The following is an 18,582-nucleotide window of genomic DNA, read 5'->3' as shown; positions in this document are numbered from 1 at the left end:
CATGACAAAGAAAAATCTTAATCTAGCACCTACCTAAGGTAGAGGGTGTTACACCTGTTATAACTCACCACCCAATAGACTCAGTTCAATGGGTACTCTCGTGTTTATGTATCTTTATTGCAATACTCCAAGGATTAAAAGCATTTACAAGTCTAACCATCCAATCTGCATCCTCCATACCTTTTTGAATGTCAGGGCAAGACTTCCTTTTGGAAAGGCCAATATCAGCTCTGCTGTGTCAGGACTACAACTCCCACTGGCCTTTGTGGTCGGAGGTGATGGGATGGTATACTGAAGAACAGAAGAAACACAAGGATCAGTGCAAGTTAAACTAACTGGCTTCCTGAAACCCAAGATTAACACATACATTCAGCAAAATTGTGATGTCTATTGATGGAATGTTTTAGTATTTGGTAGGACCCTTTATTATAGCTATGACTATGATAACTATGATAACTATAACTATGCATGGCCGTAGATAATTTTTTTTTCCTGGGGGGAGGGGGGGTTCAGCCTTGGGTACCCAGGTGACATAACATACTGAAGAGGCAGTGGGTAGTGGCGCTGCCCCCCCCCCGCCTCCTCAGTCAATGGGAAGCTTAAGTTCTCTCAAATCTCCCTCCCTCTTGACATCATCTCTGAAGAACTCAGGCTGTCCGACTCTCACAGCTGAAAGGCTACACTAGCCTAGCTGCTGGATAGTTGATGGATGCTCCGGGGCGGGGTTCGACCCCTTTGACTCCCCCCTTATCTACGCCCCTGTAACTATGAGATGATTAGAGCTTGGGAAGCATAATTCTTTCAACCAATTATATTATCAGGCCGTTTTAAGATACAGTATATGGTGTTGCCCTTTGTTGACAGCCCTGGATGTGACTATGGGATGTCATATAGTTGATTTGGTAATCACGGGTCTTGCCAGGACAAGCTAAATCAATCATCTTTGGCTTTCAAGGACTCTATTTGATCCACTGACTCTCATAGCAGATGATAGCAGAAAAAGACCATCTGGTCCTATAAATCCTTGCCTTCTATTGGTGGTCATGTGACTGCTCATGTCCCTCTTCTTCCCCCAGCTCTGAGGGTGGGAGTCGGAGAAAAGACACTTGGGGGGCTACCACCAATGTCATAGGTCCAAAAAATCTTTCACTCCATGGGGGCCAGTGAAGTATCTTCCAGTAGCAAACTGAATTCAGAACTACAGACATATTGAGCATCGCAATGGCATCCCATAGGTCCGAAATATGAGGAAAGGACACAAATTGATCATGCCAGGACTTATCTGCTCCTCTGCCTAGCATGGTCAGTTACAGTACAAACATGAAGGGGTTCCTTCAGAGGAAGACTGCAAGGATCAACAGGTATTGTATTTTCTGACTTTTACAGCTCTTAGCAACGTTACGGAGAATGCAATGGGCTTAAAAAGAGGCCGAAGTATGATATGCCTTTGGTTCCAAATACAGATTACTACTGGAGGACACTCGAATCCTCAACTTTGATTTTAAGGTTCAGATACACTTTACCTTCACTTACTGTTAACTGACTCACTGCCTCTGCTGGAAGTCTATTCCAAGCATCAACTATTCTTTCTGTAGAATAATACTCTCTGAGGTTAATTTTAAACTTTCCTCCTGCTAGTTTGAGGTCATTTCCCCGTTTTCTTGATCTTATCTTCATACTGAATGCCCTTTTTTCCCACAAATAGAGCTTTCTTTTTGTGGTATTCGATCACCTCTGCGTTTTTTATTTTTTGCGCTATAAACAAAAAAAAAAAGACCGAAAATTTTGAAAAAAACCCCAAAAAAAACAATATTTTTTACTTTCTGCTGTAAAACAGATCTACTAAAAAAAAAAAAAAAAAAATCAAATTTCTTCATAAATGTAGGCCAACATTTTTAGTAAAAAATCCCAATAAGCGTATATTGATTGGTTTCTGCAAAAGTTATACTAAACTATGGGATATTTTTATTAATTTATTTATTTCATACTAGTAATGGCGGTGACCAGCGACTAGATTGTGATATTGCAGCGGACATTCAGACACTGACTGACACTTTTGACACTTTTTGGGGGACCAGTGAGAGCAATACAGTGATCAGTGCTAAAAATATGCCCTGTCACTGTACTAATGACAGTGGCTGGGAAGGGGTTAACATCAGGGGCAATCAAAGGGTTAACTGTGTGCCTAGCCAGTGTTTTACTAAACTGTGGGAGGGGATTTTACTAGGGGAAGACATAGATCCTAGTTCCTGCTTTGCAGAGACACAGGATACATGCCTTCCCTCCTTTCAGGTCGCCGCTCTGCCTCTCTGCTGGATGATCGGTGGGTGCCTGCGGTACCCGCTGCTGGGCACCTGCTATGTAAAATCACAGCAAAAGCGAGCTGCCGCCGCCGCCCCCCTACCCGGTAAAGCCGGATCATGAATAAATACTTGATACGGTGCAGAGGTGCCTCCCTCTAGCAGTAAACCTGCTATAGGAAGGACCTTAAGCGATTAAAGTGTAACCGAACCCAAAAATGTGTTATATATTGCAGCTTACCAGTCTTTACATTTACTGGCTACCATAGTTCTTATTCAAACTATGAACATTATTGGTATAGGAAATACCTGCCTGTTGATCTCACTAGCAATACAATGCCCTTGTCACTTCCTGTAAGATGAGCTGGAAGAAAAAAAATTACTACTGTGCAAACTGCTACTAACCCCATTAGCCCACATGCCATGGAGATGAACAAAGGAAGACATGTTTCACTTGCTGCCTGGGTTAAAACCAGGGACATTGCCAGATGAAAATACAGAAACTCAAAACAAGGAAATCGATGCAACAACTACACCTAAGGAATGGTAGACTGCAGTATAATACCTTTTTATTTTTTGGTTTAAATACTTTGGGCTTCTCCAGTCTCTCCTAATATGTTTCATCCCTAAAGCCATCCAGAGATGGAGCAAAATGGCTCGATTCCCCTATCAACACATTGATAGGGGAATCAAGCCATTTTGTCCCTTGACCTTTATCCATTTTGACCCATTGTCCATTCTCAACTTGGGTACATTCAGCTTGTCCATACAGCCTGCTGAACCGGCCGAGACTTGAACCGTCTATGGCCGGCTTTAACGGGTTCCAAGAAAGAAAATCGCTTGTCAAAGGCAGTGTTGATGGGCGAGCCATTTTGTTGCCCAGCTTCTTCCTCCTGCTGGTGATTCCTCTAGTGATATAAATATCTATATAGAGGAATGAGGACCTCCTTCCTCCTGATGGTGATCCCTCTAGTGATATAAAGATCTATTCAGAGGAATTATGACCTGCTTCCTCCTGCTGGTGACCCCTCTAGTGATATAAAGATCTGTATAGAGGAATTGGGACCTCCTTCCTCCTGATGGTGACCCCTCTAGTGATATAAAGATTTATATAGAGAAATCAGGACCTCATTCCTGCTGCCGATGACCCCTCTAGTGATATAAAGATCTATATAGAGAAATCAGGACCTCATTCCTGCTGCCGATGACCCCTCTAGTGATATAAAGATCTATATAGAGGAATTATGACCTGCTTCCTCCTGCTGGTGACCCCTCTAGTGATATAAGGATCTATATAGAGGAAATGGGACCTTCTTCCTCCTGCCGGTGATCCCTCTGGTGATATAAAGATCTAGAGGAATTGGGACCTCCTTCCAGAATCAGGACCTCCTTCTTTCTGCTGGTGACCCCTCTAGTGATATAAAGATCTATATAGAGGAATCAGGACCTCCTTCCTCCTGCTGGTGACCCCTCTAGTGATATAAAGATCTATATAGAGGAATTGGGACCTCCTGATGGTGACCCCTGTAGTGATATAAAGGTACAGTGGGGCAAAAAAGTATTTAGTCAGCCACCAATTGTGCAAGTTCTCCCACTTAAAAAGATGAGAGAGGCCTGTAATTGTCATCATAGGTTGAGGTATACCTATGATGACAATTACAGGTTGAGGTATACCTATGATGACAATTACAGGCCTCTCTCATCTTTTTAAGTGGGAGAACTTGCACAATTGGTGGCTGACTAAATACTTTTTTGTCCCACTGTATATAGAGGAATCGGGACCTCCTGCCTCCAGATGGTGACCCCTCTAGTGGTATAAAGATCTATATAGAGGAATGGGGACTTCCTTCCTCCTGCTGGTGACCCCTCTGGTTTTGCACCCCACAGTTTGATTTCCCTGCTGCCTGGCAATATTGTTTGCTCATTGCGCAATCATATGGAATGAACACCCCCAAAATTTTTCCTCAGTTCTTGGTAATACTGTTCCCCAAATATTGTACTCTACGAGATCACCTTCTAGATTGTGCCAAGAATTTCTGCTAAATTACTCAGCTATGAGCAGTAACTTACATTTGGAAACTTAGTGTTGTTCAATTTCAACATGAAGACCGCCTTTATCCTTAGACAAACTTCTGACGTACCATTCACAAAATACTCTGTGGGAGGCGGTAGAGGGGAAGGTGTGGTATGAGGGGGAGTAGTTTGGTTAGTATGTGGTGTAGAAGTGTGCTTTCTAGGTGAAGTCGTGGATGCTTGAGTTGTATGATTGGTGTGTGCCGATGTGTGTGGAGCAGTGGTGTGATTGGTGTGTGCCGATGTGTGTGGAGCAGTGGTGTGATTGGTGTGTGCTGATGTGTGTGGAGCAGTGGTGTGATTGGTGTGTGCTGATGTGTGTGGGGTAGTTGTATGGTTAGTATGTGTGGTTGGATCTGCTGTAGATGTATGGTTGGTATGTGCCGTTGTGGGTGGTTCAGTTGTATGATTGGCATGGGCCGTTGTGGGTGGTTCAGTTGTATGATTGGTATGGGCCGTTGTGGGTGGTTCAGTTGTATGATTGGTATGGGCCGTTGTGGGTGGTTCAGTTGTATGACTGGTATGGGCCGTTGTTGGGGCAGTTGTAGTGTGGCTTGTAAGTAGTGTGGAATGTGTTGTTGTATGGCGTGTAGTAGTCTTTTTCGGACAATTGACACACTGTGGAGTTGTTGTAATCTGCATAGTAGCCGATGTTGGTCTGACAGCTTGATTGTCACCGAAGCACTCTGTAATAAAAACACAAAATGAAGACAGTTGAGTGACATCACAACGACAGCCATGGCAGATTAGGTTTTTGCTGAATATACAAACATTCAATACTGTAGATCGCTTTTCATGCATAATGAACGTAGACAAGTTATCACCCAAATTGTTAAATTGTTAAGACATTTTCCCTTTGTGAAGAACAAGAGACTGCAGAAACTGCATGTGCAAATAGTGACAGAACTGTAATTAAAATGGTCCATTCACATCACAACCATCTGACAGTAAAGTAAGAAGAAAAGATCTTAAAATCTTCCAGAAATGGCTGTAATGGAGCCCAGCGCTGGCATGGTACAAATCTGAAAAGATCAACCCAGAAGCAAGAAAAGCTTGGAGTCTGATGTCTATGATGGACCCATCCTTTAGGCCCCATTCACACTAGCGCGTTTTTTGATGCATTTTGCATTTTGCAGAAATGCACGGGAATTTTTTAACATGGGTTCCTATGGAACATGTTCACATCAATGCTTTTTTGTATCTCAGCGTTTTTGGAAAGGGTCGGGGACTTTTTTTCATGCAAAAAGCAGCGTTTTGCATGTAATGGTTTTCAATGGACAAGCATCAAAAACGCAAGTGCTGCGTTTTTGCAGCGTTTTTGATGCGTTTTTGATGCGTTTTTGGTGCGTTTTTGCCGTTTTTTTGTTTTTTTTTTATTTTTTTTTTTTTTTGTAATTTTTTTTTAAGACTGTAAAAAAAAATGAAAAAAAAAAAAAAACGCAAAACGCAAATCGCGGCAAAAACGCGGCAAAAACGACGCAAAAACGCGGCAAAAACACGGCTCAAAAACGTGGCAAGCATGAAAAAAAAACCTCCAAAAACGCTCAAAAGCAACATGCATAGGTGTGAATCGAGCCTGAAGGAGGATTGGGCTACCTCCAGGCCCACCTGCCCCATATCTAACTAATAGAAGGCATGTGCTCCCACTGTGGAGACTCTCATAAAGTTAGAAGGGTAAGGACTGCAAGTAATACAGGGTGCCGTGAAGGGGCCTTGCAGGTTTACGCATGCGTTTGCAAATGTATGCTAACTAAACCCCTGTTGTTAACGCATACTGTTGGACAGGTTAATTCCGTTAGTAAGCAGACTGGTTGGTGAGTTGGGCTGGGAATGTTCTCTGGTTTTGTCTTTCACGTGTTGCCTTTCCATGTGCTCCTTGCTGTGAAGGCCAGTTATAGGTGGGGGGCAGGGGCCATCTGTTTCTGATGTCTATGATGGACCAATAACACACATTGCTGGCTCTCAGCTGGTCCACCATGACAACTGAAGCTCCAAGAGGGACCACAAGGATGGAAAATTGCAAAAAGGAGGGCATACACAGCCACAACCATGGTAAACCCACCAGCAGCTACAAGCATGTTGGCATGAGCAGTTAGTTTGCCTGCCACTAGGTGGATCTGTTGCCAACGTAATATGGTAATGGGAAAGTTAATCAGGTGTCGGCCCCTCTTTTAGAGAAATCCCTCATCTAGTGAAGTAATGTTTGGAGAGCATGTTCTCAATTTTTGGTCGGGAAAAGTTCCTATCCGAAAATGCGATTGTCACCTTTTCTTCAAGTCAAACCCGAACACTTTAGCGGCGCACGGCAATTTTTTTTTTTATAGTATATACTATACATATATTTTGCTATTAACTAATATTTCTCATCATATGAAGTTAATCACAAGAGTCCCCCTTTACATCAGAGTCCACAGAGCTCCCCTTTTACATCAGAGTCCACAGAGTTCCCCTTTTACATCTGAACTCGCAGAGTTCTCTTACACTGTAAGGTGGGACTCTGCAGACTCTGATGTAAGGGAGAATTCTGGGGACTCTGACAAAAGGCATGCTCTAGGAACCCTCATTTAAGGGGGGAACACTGAGAACTCTGATGTACGGAGAAGACTCTGATGTTAGGGGCAACACTGTGGCCTCTGGTGTAAAGGGGAACTGTGATATAAAGGGTGCTCTGAGAACCCTGATTTACCTTAGTGTATTCACTCAGAGACAGGAGAGAGAAGGGGGAGACTTCAGTCACAGACAGGGATGGATGGTGAGCTCACTCACCCCTTGGCAGTCAGCACCTCTCATCCAGATGTATCTGAGGCTGCTGAACTTCAAATTTCCAGGCCCCCACTTTCCTTTTCTGAGGCACAGCGCTGGAGATTGGAGTGTGGACAGACACAGAGGGGTAGGGGCGGGAGGAAGAGGTACAGATCGAGCCCTCTCTCCTCTCCCATCTGTATGTGGGGGGGATTGTTAGTGTTGGCCTTAGGCAGTGTGAAAGAGAGTGTAACAGACACTCCCAGTTTAGGACAACTGCAGCCAGCAACCCTGCTGAGAAACCATAGTCCAGTCTAAATAATGTGTCCGGGTTTCAGGCGGTCGGAAACCCGGACCCATGATTCCAAACCCAAACTTTCCGGGTGAATCCTGGACAGGTGGCAACCCTACATTCCCCCCGCCTTCCCAGGCCCGGCTCTCCATCCCTTTTATATCACACAGGACCGTAGGGTCGGACTCAGCAAAAAACCACCAAGAAAAATCCAGGAACTACAGTTAACCCTCAACTTCCCACTGACACAGCAGCAACCACTATCTGCCTACAACAGGCCTCCACAGCAACATTAATGTCTACAGGTGCACGACAGCCAAAGGGAAGTAATAATAAACCAAGCTGTCATGTTGAATGTGGTCCTCATTGCTATAGTGCACTCCATAACATGACAACTATTGAGGTTTTTTATTTGCAGGGAAAATAAAGGAAACTGTGTTTATCAGGATTGGCTAACTGCTGACAGCTACTTCTGCTTATCCAAGGTTGATTCCTGCCCATAATCTCAGACAAGGGGAGCCATCGCCATACTGTCTGCCAGACTAAAAATTCTAGGGAATTTCCATTTTTTTGATTTTTTAGATTAAAGTTATACAACCAAATATAGGACATTTGGTTGTAAAAATGTATATTTGTTTCTTGTCTTTTTATACGAATAAAAAAATTACTTGATTAAAAAAAAAAAGATAGAACACTTTTAGGATCCAGGGAATCTTTTTTTCCCCCGGTATGTAATTTGGGAGGGTATCAAAGCTGGATCACCCACAAGGCAATCCTAGGCAGAAGCTGGGGTCTGCTAAATGTCTAGGTGGCCCAGGTACAAACTTTCACACTTCTGCAATAAACCACGGGGATAGTGCAAGTGATTACAGGCAGCTGTGTCCTATCACTTAACAAGGGAAGATGTACTTGTCTTGTAGGCAGTTGTTACCTGATGGGGCAAATCCCGTGCAAAGCAAATCAGGAGTAGGGATGGGTGAACATGAATATAGTTTTGGGTGTGTTACTGCCAGTTTAACTCCATATAGTTCTGTGTGCGTACTGCCAGTTTAACGCCATATAGTTTTGTGCGTTACTGCCAGTTTAACACCATATAGTTCTGTGTGCGTTACTGCCAGTTTAACACCATATAGTTTTGTGTGTGTTACTGCCAGTTTAACGCCATATAGTTCTGTGTGCATTAATGCTAGTTTAATGCCATATAGTTTTGGGTGTTACTGCCAGTTTAACGCCATATAGTTTTGAGTGCATTACTGCCAGTTTAACGCCATATAATTCTGTGTGCATACTGCCAGTTTAAAGCCATATAGTTCTGTGTGCGTACTGCCAGTTTAATGCCATATAGTTCTGTGTGCGTTACTGCCAGTTTAACACCATGTAGTTTTGTGTGCATTACTGCCAGTTTAACACTATATAGTTTTGTGCGTTACAGCCAGTTTAACGCCATTTACTTTTGTGTGCGTTACTGCCAGTTTAACGCCATATAGTTCTGTGTGTCACTGTACGTTTTGCGCATTATATTGCAGTATATTATAGTGCTTCCATGGAGTGTGTCTGTGTAGCTTGAGTACTCAAATTAAAGTGCACCAAACACCTCTTTACATTGATTAAAGTGCATCTACATACAGATTTCAACTTCTTCTTTACATTTGCTTATATGCGCCGCCCCTCCCTCCCAATAATGTCTGGGAGGACAACAAGGAGAGGCAGACATTCCTTTGGTATTGTAAGGGGGCCAGCAACAAATGTGTCCACAGGCAAAGGTGGACGTAGCGGTCAGACCTCAGGCAGAGCATCATTTCCTCTGTTTAGTAAGTTTGCCTGTGCTATCCAGCCACAGCATGCAGAGGAGGTGGTGGACTGGCTTACTAAACCTTCTTCATCCTCATCCTAGACATGGTACAGATCTGCCACTTTACAAGTACACTAAGGGGACCCCCCAGGCACTATATTGGAAGGAATTTTTCATTTTTAGGCTTTCACTTTAAAAAAAAAAAAAAAAATCACTGCTCATTTAAAAATAACGTTTTTCACAAACTTTTTTTTATTGATCCATGTCCCCCAGGGCAGGGCCTGGACCCCTATAACCATCGTATGCCCAATTACTTGCATATAAGCCTTCAAAATGGGCACTTTTGATTTTTGACGTTCGGGTCCGGTCAGCCCATCCCTAATCAGGAGTCTTCCCGGTGTCTTTTGCAATCCCTAAGGACCCGGCCTTTTTCTGACATTTGTTGTTTACAAGTAAAAATCTGTAATTTTTGCTAGAAAATTACTTAGAACCCTCAAACACATTATTTATATATATATATATATATATATATATATATATATATATATATATATATATACGGTATATATATATATATATATATATATTTTTTAGCAGCGGTTTTTGGAAAAAAGTACTTTAATGAATGGGAAAAAAACAAACATGATACAGTATCTCACAAAAGTGAGTACACCCCTCAGAGTTTTGTAAATATTTTATTATATCTTTTCATGTGACAACACTAAAGAAATTACACTATGCTACAATGTAAAGTAGTGAGTGTACAGTGTAAATTTGCTGTCCCCTCAAAATAACTCATCACACAGCCATTAATGTCTAAACTGCTGGCAACAAAAGTTAGTACACCCCTACGTGAAAATGTCCAAACTGGGCCCTTTAGCCATTTTCCCTTCCCGGTGTCATGTGACTCATTAGTGTTACAAGGTCTCAGGTGTGAATAGGGAGCAGGTGTGTTAAATTTGGTGTTATCGCTCTCACTCTCTCATACTGGTCACTGGAAGTTCAAAATGGCAACTCATGGCAAAGAACTCTCTGAGGATCTGAATAAAAGAATTGTTGATCTACATAAAGATGGCCTAGGCTATAAGAAGATTGCCAAGACCCTGAAACTGAGCTACAAACACACCTCCAAGATGACCACTGCCTTGCTAAAGAAACTGAGGGTAAAGGTTATGGACTGGCCAAGCATGTCTCCAGACCTAAACCCTATTGAGCATCTGTGGGGCATCCTCAAACGAAAGGTGGAGGAGCACAAGGTCTCTAACATCCACCAGCTCTGTGATGTCTTCATGGAGGAATGGAAGAGGACACCAACCTGTGAAGCTCTGGGGAACTCCATGCCCAAGAGGGTTAAGGCAGTGCTGGAAAATAATGGTGGCCACACAAAATATTGACACTTTGGGCCCAATTTGGACATTTTCATTTAGTAGTGTACTCACTTTTGTTGCCAGCGTTTTAGACACAGTGATGTGGAGAGGCCCCCAATGGACCAGACAGACAACTCCAAACCGCCGTATGGTGCAGCTGCTGTGGCCAGGTGGCATGCTGGATGTGACCTCACCAACACAAAGCATTGTTGGACCCACTCACCACAATGAGGCTTGAGATGGAACGCAGATAAGGTGGTAGAGCAGATGGAAAGCTGTCAGCAGGTTGTAGTCATGACAATGCGTTATGGGCGTGGTCCTTTATCAAATCAATTACGGTCAGGCAGAGCTTATTTAAGGCCCTGACTTCTGGGTTTGGCTTTCATTTCTCATGTGGGCAGTGTAGGGACAGGTTACCCATCTGACAGTGACAGTATTAGCGGCAAGGAGAGGTTCCAGATGAGTAGGGAAAGAGCAGGGACACGCTAACCTTTCTGGGAGCCTCCCCTTTTGGGCACAGACTGACCAGGCCACATTCTATCTCCTCAAGACAGACGCTGTCAAAGCATCCGAGATCTGCTGCTAGACTGTCTTCGGCAACATCTTGTGAGGGCACCCGGTCGGTTTACCTTCTCCTGGGTAGTTGTTTGAACTTTAACCACAATTCAGTTTTGTGACTGCATCTGGTCTCTGAGTGTTTAATGCCGCCACACCACGCTGCACCTCCCCACACCCATATATTAAGCAATGTCAGCTAAATCATCAAGCTCTCTCACAGGCAGAAACTTTAAGGAAAACAGGTATTTCCAGATTTGCCATTCAAGCTTGTTCTGCAGAAGCATTAAGAAACAGGCAACGCCGAGGACCAAAAACACAGTGGTTGTCCAGAGAAACTGAGAAACTTAGTGGAGCAAATGATAAAAAGGAAATTAAATGAAATGAAAGCAAATGTAAAGGTACCCTTTACAATCAGAAGATGTCCAGTGGCACCATCAGCTCAGACTTGGCAGAAAATAGTGGGACCCTGCTAACCCAACTACAGTCTAGAGAAGTCTGGTCAGAAATTATTAGGGATGAGCTAAACACCCCCCGGTTTGGTTCGCAGCAGAACTTGCGAACAGGCAAAAAATTTGTTCGAACACGCGAACAACGTTAAAGTCTATGGGACATGAACATGAATAATCAAAAGTGCAAATTTTAAAGGCTTATATGCAAGTAATTGTCATAAAAAGTGTTTGGGGACCTGGGTCCTGCCCCAGGGGACATGTATCAATGCAAAAAGAATTTTTACAAACGGACGTTTTTTCGGGAGCAGTGATTTTAATAATGCTTAAAGTGAAACAATAAAAGTGTAATATTCCTTTAATTTTCGTACCATGGGGTCTATAGTATGCCTGTAAAGGGGCGCATGTTTCCTGTGTTTAGAACAGTCTGACAGCAAAATTACATTTCAAAGGAAAAAAAGTTATTTAAAACTACTTGCGGCTATTAATGAATTGTCTGTCCAACAATACACATAAAAATTCATTGATAAAAACTGCATGGGATTTCCCCACAGGGGAACCCCGAACCAAAATAAAATAAAAAAAATGAGTGGGGGTCCCCCTAAATTCCATACCAGGCCCATCAGGTCTGGTTTGGATATTAAGGGGAACCCCACGCCAAAATAAAAAAAAAATGGCGTGGGGGTCCCCCTCAAAATCCATACTAGACCCTTATCCGAGCACGCAACCTGGCAGACCGCAGGAAAAGAGGGGGGAGGAGAGAGCGCCCCCCTCCTGAACCGTACCAGGCCAAATGCCCTCAACATTGGGAGGGTGCTTTGAGGTAGCCCCCCAAAGCACCTTGTCCCCACGTTGATCCCATCCCCACAACCCTTGGCCAGTGGTTGTGGGGGTCTGCAGGTGGGGGGCTTATCGGAATCTGGAAGCCCCCTTTAACAAGGGGACCCCCAGATCCCGCCCCCCCGTGTGAATTGGTAATGGGGTACAAATGTACCCCTTCCATTTCACAAAAAAAGTGTCAAAAAGGTTAAAAAACACAAGAGACGGTTTTTGACAAGTCCTTTATTAATTTCTTCTTCTTTCGGCTTCTTCCATCTTCTTTCTTCTGGTGTTCTTTTGGTGTTCTTCTTCCTCTATCTTCTTCTTCATCTTCTTCTTTTCCATCTTCTTCTTCCTCCTCTCTTCTCGTCCCGCATCTTCCTCCAGGCTTCTTCTCCGCTCCGTCCGCACGATCCGCCTCAGTGGGAGTCTTCAGCCGTGTGACGCTTTGCTTCTTCTGACATTTCTTATACAAAGGAGGGCGGGGCCACCCTGTGGACTTCCCTGTGGCTTTCCCCGTGTTGTCAGAGGGGGGCGGGGGTTACCCCCGCCATTTTTTTTTATTTTGGCGCGGGGGTTCCCCTTAATATCCACACAGGGTACTCCCATGAATTCCCCGTGCGTCAGAGGAGGGGTCACCGGGGGGCCCCACCCTCCGTTATATAAGAAATGTCAGAAGAAGCGAAGCCAAGATTGTACAATTGTAAATCTTAGCAAAGCCAAGATTGCCAAGCCAAGATTGTACGATTGTAAATCTTAGCAAAGATTGTTTCGGATTTGATACATTTTAAACTATTATCCCATTGAAAGCAATTTGTTATAGTGCCTCATCCTTATACGTCGGCCTTACCCAAATTCAGACTAAACAACGGTCGTTCGAACCCAAAATCCAGAAACCATTTTAGAGGATTTTACTAGATTTTACTCCACATTATATAGTAATCCAGAGAAGGTCAGCCAGGGTAAAACTGATTACTTTTTTAGCGACATTTCATTACTCACATTGACTCGGGATCACTCAGGATGACATGGAATTTTCAGAAACAGAAGTAGGACAGGCTATAAAAAGTTTGAATCCCTCTAAAGCACCGGACCCAGATGGGTTCACAGGCCAATATTATCGTAAATATCAAGAGATTTTGACCCCACATCTGTGCACATTTTTTAATGCAATTCGACGAGGCACAAGTCTCTGGTTCAGGTGAACAAAGCTTAAGTTATCCCCAAACTGGCAAAGGACAACAGGCTATGCACAAATTATCGTCCAAATAAATTGATATATACTGATTTAAAAATTGTGACCAAAGTCTTGGCAGTTATACTAAATTCGTTTCTTGCACAATATGTCCACCCAGACCAGGCGGGGGTCCTTAATGGTAAAGGGATATTGCTCTAGTCCCATTTTTATCCAAAGAGGAACTCGCCAGGGTTGCCCACTGTCCCCGTTACTTTTTATTTTAGCTCTAGAACCGCTTGCCATAAAAATAAGCGCCTCCATTAACATTCAAGGCATCATATGTGGCAATTGTGAACATAAATGTGTCCTTTTTGCAGACTACATCTTGAAGATGGTCTCGTCGCCGGTCACCACCCTAGCCAACTTATATGCAATACTCAAACCATTTACAGCAATCTCGGGTCTTAAAATAGATCATGACAAGGCACAGGCCATGAACATCTCTCTAAAGGAAAGTACGCTCTCAACTCTTAAACAATCTAATAATTTCATATGGCACACAGAGGTCCTCCCATATTTGGACATTAATGTCACTCCGACATTACGCGCTTTATACTCTAAAAAATTACCCTGCATTATTCTAACGGTTAACAGCTGATTTAGCCAGATGGCTGCTTCACCCACCATCGTGATTTGGCAGACTGCATTTGGTAAAGATGAATGTTCTTCAGAAAATATTGTACTTATTTCGTACGTTACCAGTAGCGATTGTCCGATCTGAACTGTTGGCATTCCAGAATAAACTTGTATCTTTTATCTGGGGGGATAAGAGGCCTAATGTGAACAAGCGTACACTATTTACCCCTAAGAGGAAAGGTGGTTTGGGGAACCCGGATTTGCAAAAATACTATTACGCAGCACAGTTGGCCCAATTAGCCAGGTTTCACTCTACTCAGTCCCACCCTATATGGATGCAGGTGGAGGCCTATGCATGCAGAGAAAGGCCGATATCCCATATCCTTTGGTTATCACATAAGGAACAGCCCCCAATTCTATGCCCAGCACTCTACTCCTCCTTGAATATTTGGGATAGGTTAACAAAATCTTATAACTTTAAATCCCAGCATACCCTACTGGTCCCTATTCTTGGAAATGCGAATTTCACCCCGGGCCTCACCCCCAGAACATTTGATTGGTGGACCAACAAAGGACTCCTACGTATAGCTGATCTATGTGATCATAAGGGAATATTGACAAGAAAGGTTTTAATGGAGAAATATCAAATGCCGGTCTCGGAATACTTCCGATACACACAGATAATGCACTTTTTAAGCGCTATATCACAAAATTCTGATATAGCAACTATGTCCCCAATGGAATACCTGTGTTAGAATTTTGATAAAATCGGAGGACATATTTCAGAAATGTATACTATCTTGACTAATTCCTCTATTAAACAGTGCTACATGAAAAAATGGGAGGCAGACCTCCGCGAGACTATTGAACTAGATGAATGGCATACTATAGCCCAAGGGGCCTCGAGGTCGCTTATAAATACTTCAATCATAGAAGCTAATTATAAAGTGCTTCTGAGATGGCACATGGTTCCAGCCCGGCTGGCAACTGATGTGCAGGCAGCATCCCCTTTGTGTTTCCACGAATGCAGACAGGAAGGAACCATGTTCCATTTGTGGTGGCAGTGCCCTAAGGTAAGGCGTTATTGGATTAGGGTGTATCATTTCATCTACACCCTCACCCAAGTCAAATCCCAGAGACAGGCGCTGCTGGGCAGTAAGGCGGAGACAGCATCAAAATCCCAGAGACATCTCATAACATTTATATTAGCAAAAATTATCATTGCAAAATCCTGGAAAACACCTGCCTTGCCATCCGCGCAACTAAAGCACAAACTTTCCTGGATTATGCCTAATGAGCACATGACAGCGATCTTACAAGATAGAATGCGGATGTTCGAGAAAGTCTGGGACCCATGGGTCAAATATTTGATGGGAGATCCCAGATCTATACCCGATTAGAGCTGTTTCTGGATTGTGGGAATTGGAGCACGGGGTCATGTTATACTTCTCTACTTTCCTACTTTTCTTTCAACCTTTCCTTTCTTTCCCTCTTTCCACTTTTTTTTTTTTTTTTTTTTTTCTTGGTCTTTACTGTAGTTTTACGAGGGTCGCCTGGCCTATTCCCTATAACCCCTGAACAGTGACTACTTCTTCGGAATGAATTCTGGTCTCAGGGAGCCGAGGGATGTAGAATCCTCAATATGCAGATGTTCACCCCTTTTGTTAATACATACAGTGGACAATACGTACATCTACAACATACAAAGAGTCACCAGCGGAAGGTCAATTTTAAGTTACAAAAAAGTAGAGGCTCTATCTCTAACAGTATATAGAAGATGCAATGTATTATATTTAGGTCACATCTGAAGCTCTAAACGAGAATTGGGGATACCTCATACAGACGAGGCTAGTATAATTTTTATAGACAGTGTGATATTGGGGGGGATGTCTAGCTCAGTGGTAGATGCATTTTCAGTGAGTTCACAGCCAAAAGGAACTTCAGTTTATGGGTGTGGTAGCCCACTTTTATTGAAAGTAACAAAAATGAAAGTTCATACATGCATGGGTTGCCCACACAAGGGGTAGTTCTCCCAAAAATTACAACACAAACAAAAATGCCAAGCCACCTGGCTCTCAAGGCTCACTCAGCCTTGGTCACAGTACAAAGCTGCGCAGGCCCACTCCTGTCCTCTAGGAAGGGGTTCTCCGGACACTCCAGGCTTTCACACTCCTCCAAGACTCACGGTCCCCTCTGGTCCCCAGGACTGTCTCTTCCAGTTGTCTCAGCTATGGTCTCCCCGACTCTCTCAGCTGGCCCAACTCTCTCAGTCCACTGACCTGGAACCTCTCCCACATGGAGCGCCGTCTCAAGGGTATTGCCTGGGTTCTCAAACGGTAGCACACCTCCCTCCTGGCTGCAGCAACTGCTCCAACACCAACTCTCCTGAGCTATACTCAGATCTGCCTTATAATATGTGTGTGCACCTGGACACACACACAACCTGCAACCAACTTCTGGAAAGCCTGGACGCAAGACTGAAGACTCCATCCCTCCCAATGCTCTTTGAAGTCTTCAAGTTTCCAGCCCCAATCCAGACTTACAAAATCCAGAGAAGGCTTAAAGCATAGTTTTCTCTGCTCACCAATCTTCTGCTGGAACTTCTCAAAATGCCTTTTTGAGAGTCCTGTGTCCATTTTACACTAATTGTCACCGAGACAGAGGCTCTCACTCTCACAACACTAAAGATCTATACTTAAAAGAACGTACACTGTAGGTGTATCTACATGTTTGCAAATTATTTGGATATCCATAGATTTAGTATATATTTTATACTGTACTTGTTCCTTATAATCAAGTTTGTAATCTCTTTTGTGAAAACCTCAATAAAAATATTGAAACAGAACGCACTTTATTATAGCTGTTTCAATAAGTGCGAAAAATACCAATCGATCTGCCAAAAATCTTGCAAGCTGATAACTTCCTGTGCTGCATTGTTATCAGTTACATTGTTCCCAGCTATCTCCATGGACCACAGAACCCAATTTCCTCCTATGATATAAAAATAAAAAGAAGGGGGTGTGTTCTCTGATCCTGTTCTGTCTTAGGGTGACAATGCTGCTCCTCCATGGAGACAGTACAGAGAACGTTGTCACCCTACGTAAGTGATGGCGAACTTTGGCACCCCAGATGCTTTGGAACTACATTTCCCATGATGTTCATGCACTCTGCAGTGTAGTTGGGCATCATGGGAAACGTAGTTCCAAAACATCTGGGGTGCCAAGGTTCGCCATCACTGCCCTAGGTCAATGGGAGGAAAGAAGCCTGGTGATGGCAAACTTTGGCATCCCAGATGCTTTGGAACTACATTTCCCATGATGCTCATGCACTCTGCAGTGTAGTTGAGCATCATGGGAAATGTAGTTACAAAACATCTGGGGTGCCAAGGTTCGCCATCACTGCCATAGGTTAATGGGAGGAAAGAAGCCTGAAAAAAACAAACAAACAAAAAAAAAAAACACGAATACATCTACCACCTCAAAGGACTGGTAAGGTCTTTCTCTTTTGAATGGACATTCAATCTCCCCAAGTTCAAACAACATGGCATCTTTGCAGGTTTTTCTTTATATAACAGGATAATTAATCTGTTCCTGGATCAGAAAGGACCAGTGGATTGCAGGTGAGGAAAATCCTGAAAAAGGGACCTGTTCTAGGTGGATAAGCAGCAGAATGGACAATCACTGATCTAATGACTCCATTGGAGGTCAAGATGGAAAATGGCGGAGACCTTACCTGCTATGAGGACAGAAATGATGAAAAATCTCCATAGATAATCCATGTCTAGAGTCGGGTGCTGTAATTAGCTGTTTCTCCCCCAGTCTGATGATTATTTCCCCGTCCCGTTATCTCTTCTACGAGGCTCCAAGCTCATGTGACCGCTCAGCAAACTTGAATGTCCCTTTTCTATCAGTTTGAGGAAGTGAGAGGAGGAAGCAGCGGGACAACAATAAGGGTTAACAGGAGTCATTCGTCAAAATGAAACCTGCAATCATTTAGCTTCACCGTATATGGGGGAAGAAACCGCGCTTACTAAATAACAAATTAAAGATCAAGATCAGCAGCAACTCTAATGTCTGATATACACAAGAACAACATAAAATTAACTTCTTCAGATCCGCGCTATACCTGAATGACGGCTACAGCGCGGACCTACTTTGCTGGAAGGGCATCAATAGATGCCCTCCCGTGCCCGAGCGGCCGGCACGCCACTTGCAGGGTGCGCGCAGCGCGCTCTGTGATCAGCGAGTCTATGAGACTAGGCTGATCACAGTCGGAGTCAATCCTGACCCCTTACCACGTGATCAGCTGTCAGCCAATGACAGCTGATCATGTGATGTAAACAGAGCCGGTGTCTTGCCGAGAATGTTCCCTCGGCGGATA

The 18,582-nt window shown here is 43.5% G+C and overlaps 1 protein-coding gene across 1 annotated transcript in view; it reads right to left on the bottom strand.

The window, feature by feature from the left end:
- LOC141133683 (uncharacterized) overlaps window positions 1–18,129 on the bottom strand; it is a 28,746-nt gene extending 10,617 nt beyond the window's left edge. The window contains exons 1-3 of the mRNA XM_073623181.1: window positions 17,935–18,129; window positions 4,371–5,059; window positions 181–291 (exon numbers count right to left, since the gene is read on the bottom strand). Of these exons, the coding sequence (XP_073479282.1) occupies window positions 181–291; window positions 4,371–5,059; window positions 17,935–17,980 (846 nt within the window). The 5' untranslated portion in view covers window positions 17,981–18,129. The remainder of the gene's footprint in view (window positions 1–180; window positions 292–4,370; window positions 5,060–17,934) is intronic.
- Window positions 18,130–18,582: the final 453 nt, after the last annotated feature.

This window comes from Aquarana catesbeiana, linkage group LG03, assembly GCF_042186555.1.
Source record: "Aquarana catesbeiana isolate 2022-GZ linkage group LG03, ASM4218655v1, whole genome shotgun sequence".
Taxonomy (NCBI): Eukaryota; Metazoa; Chordata; class Amphibia; order Anura; family Ranidae; genus Aquarana; species Aquarana catesbeiana.
Note: the sequence above shows the minus strand (reverse complement) of the source record. Positions and strands in the feature narration are given on the sequence as shown.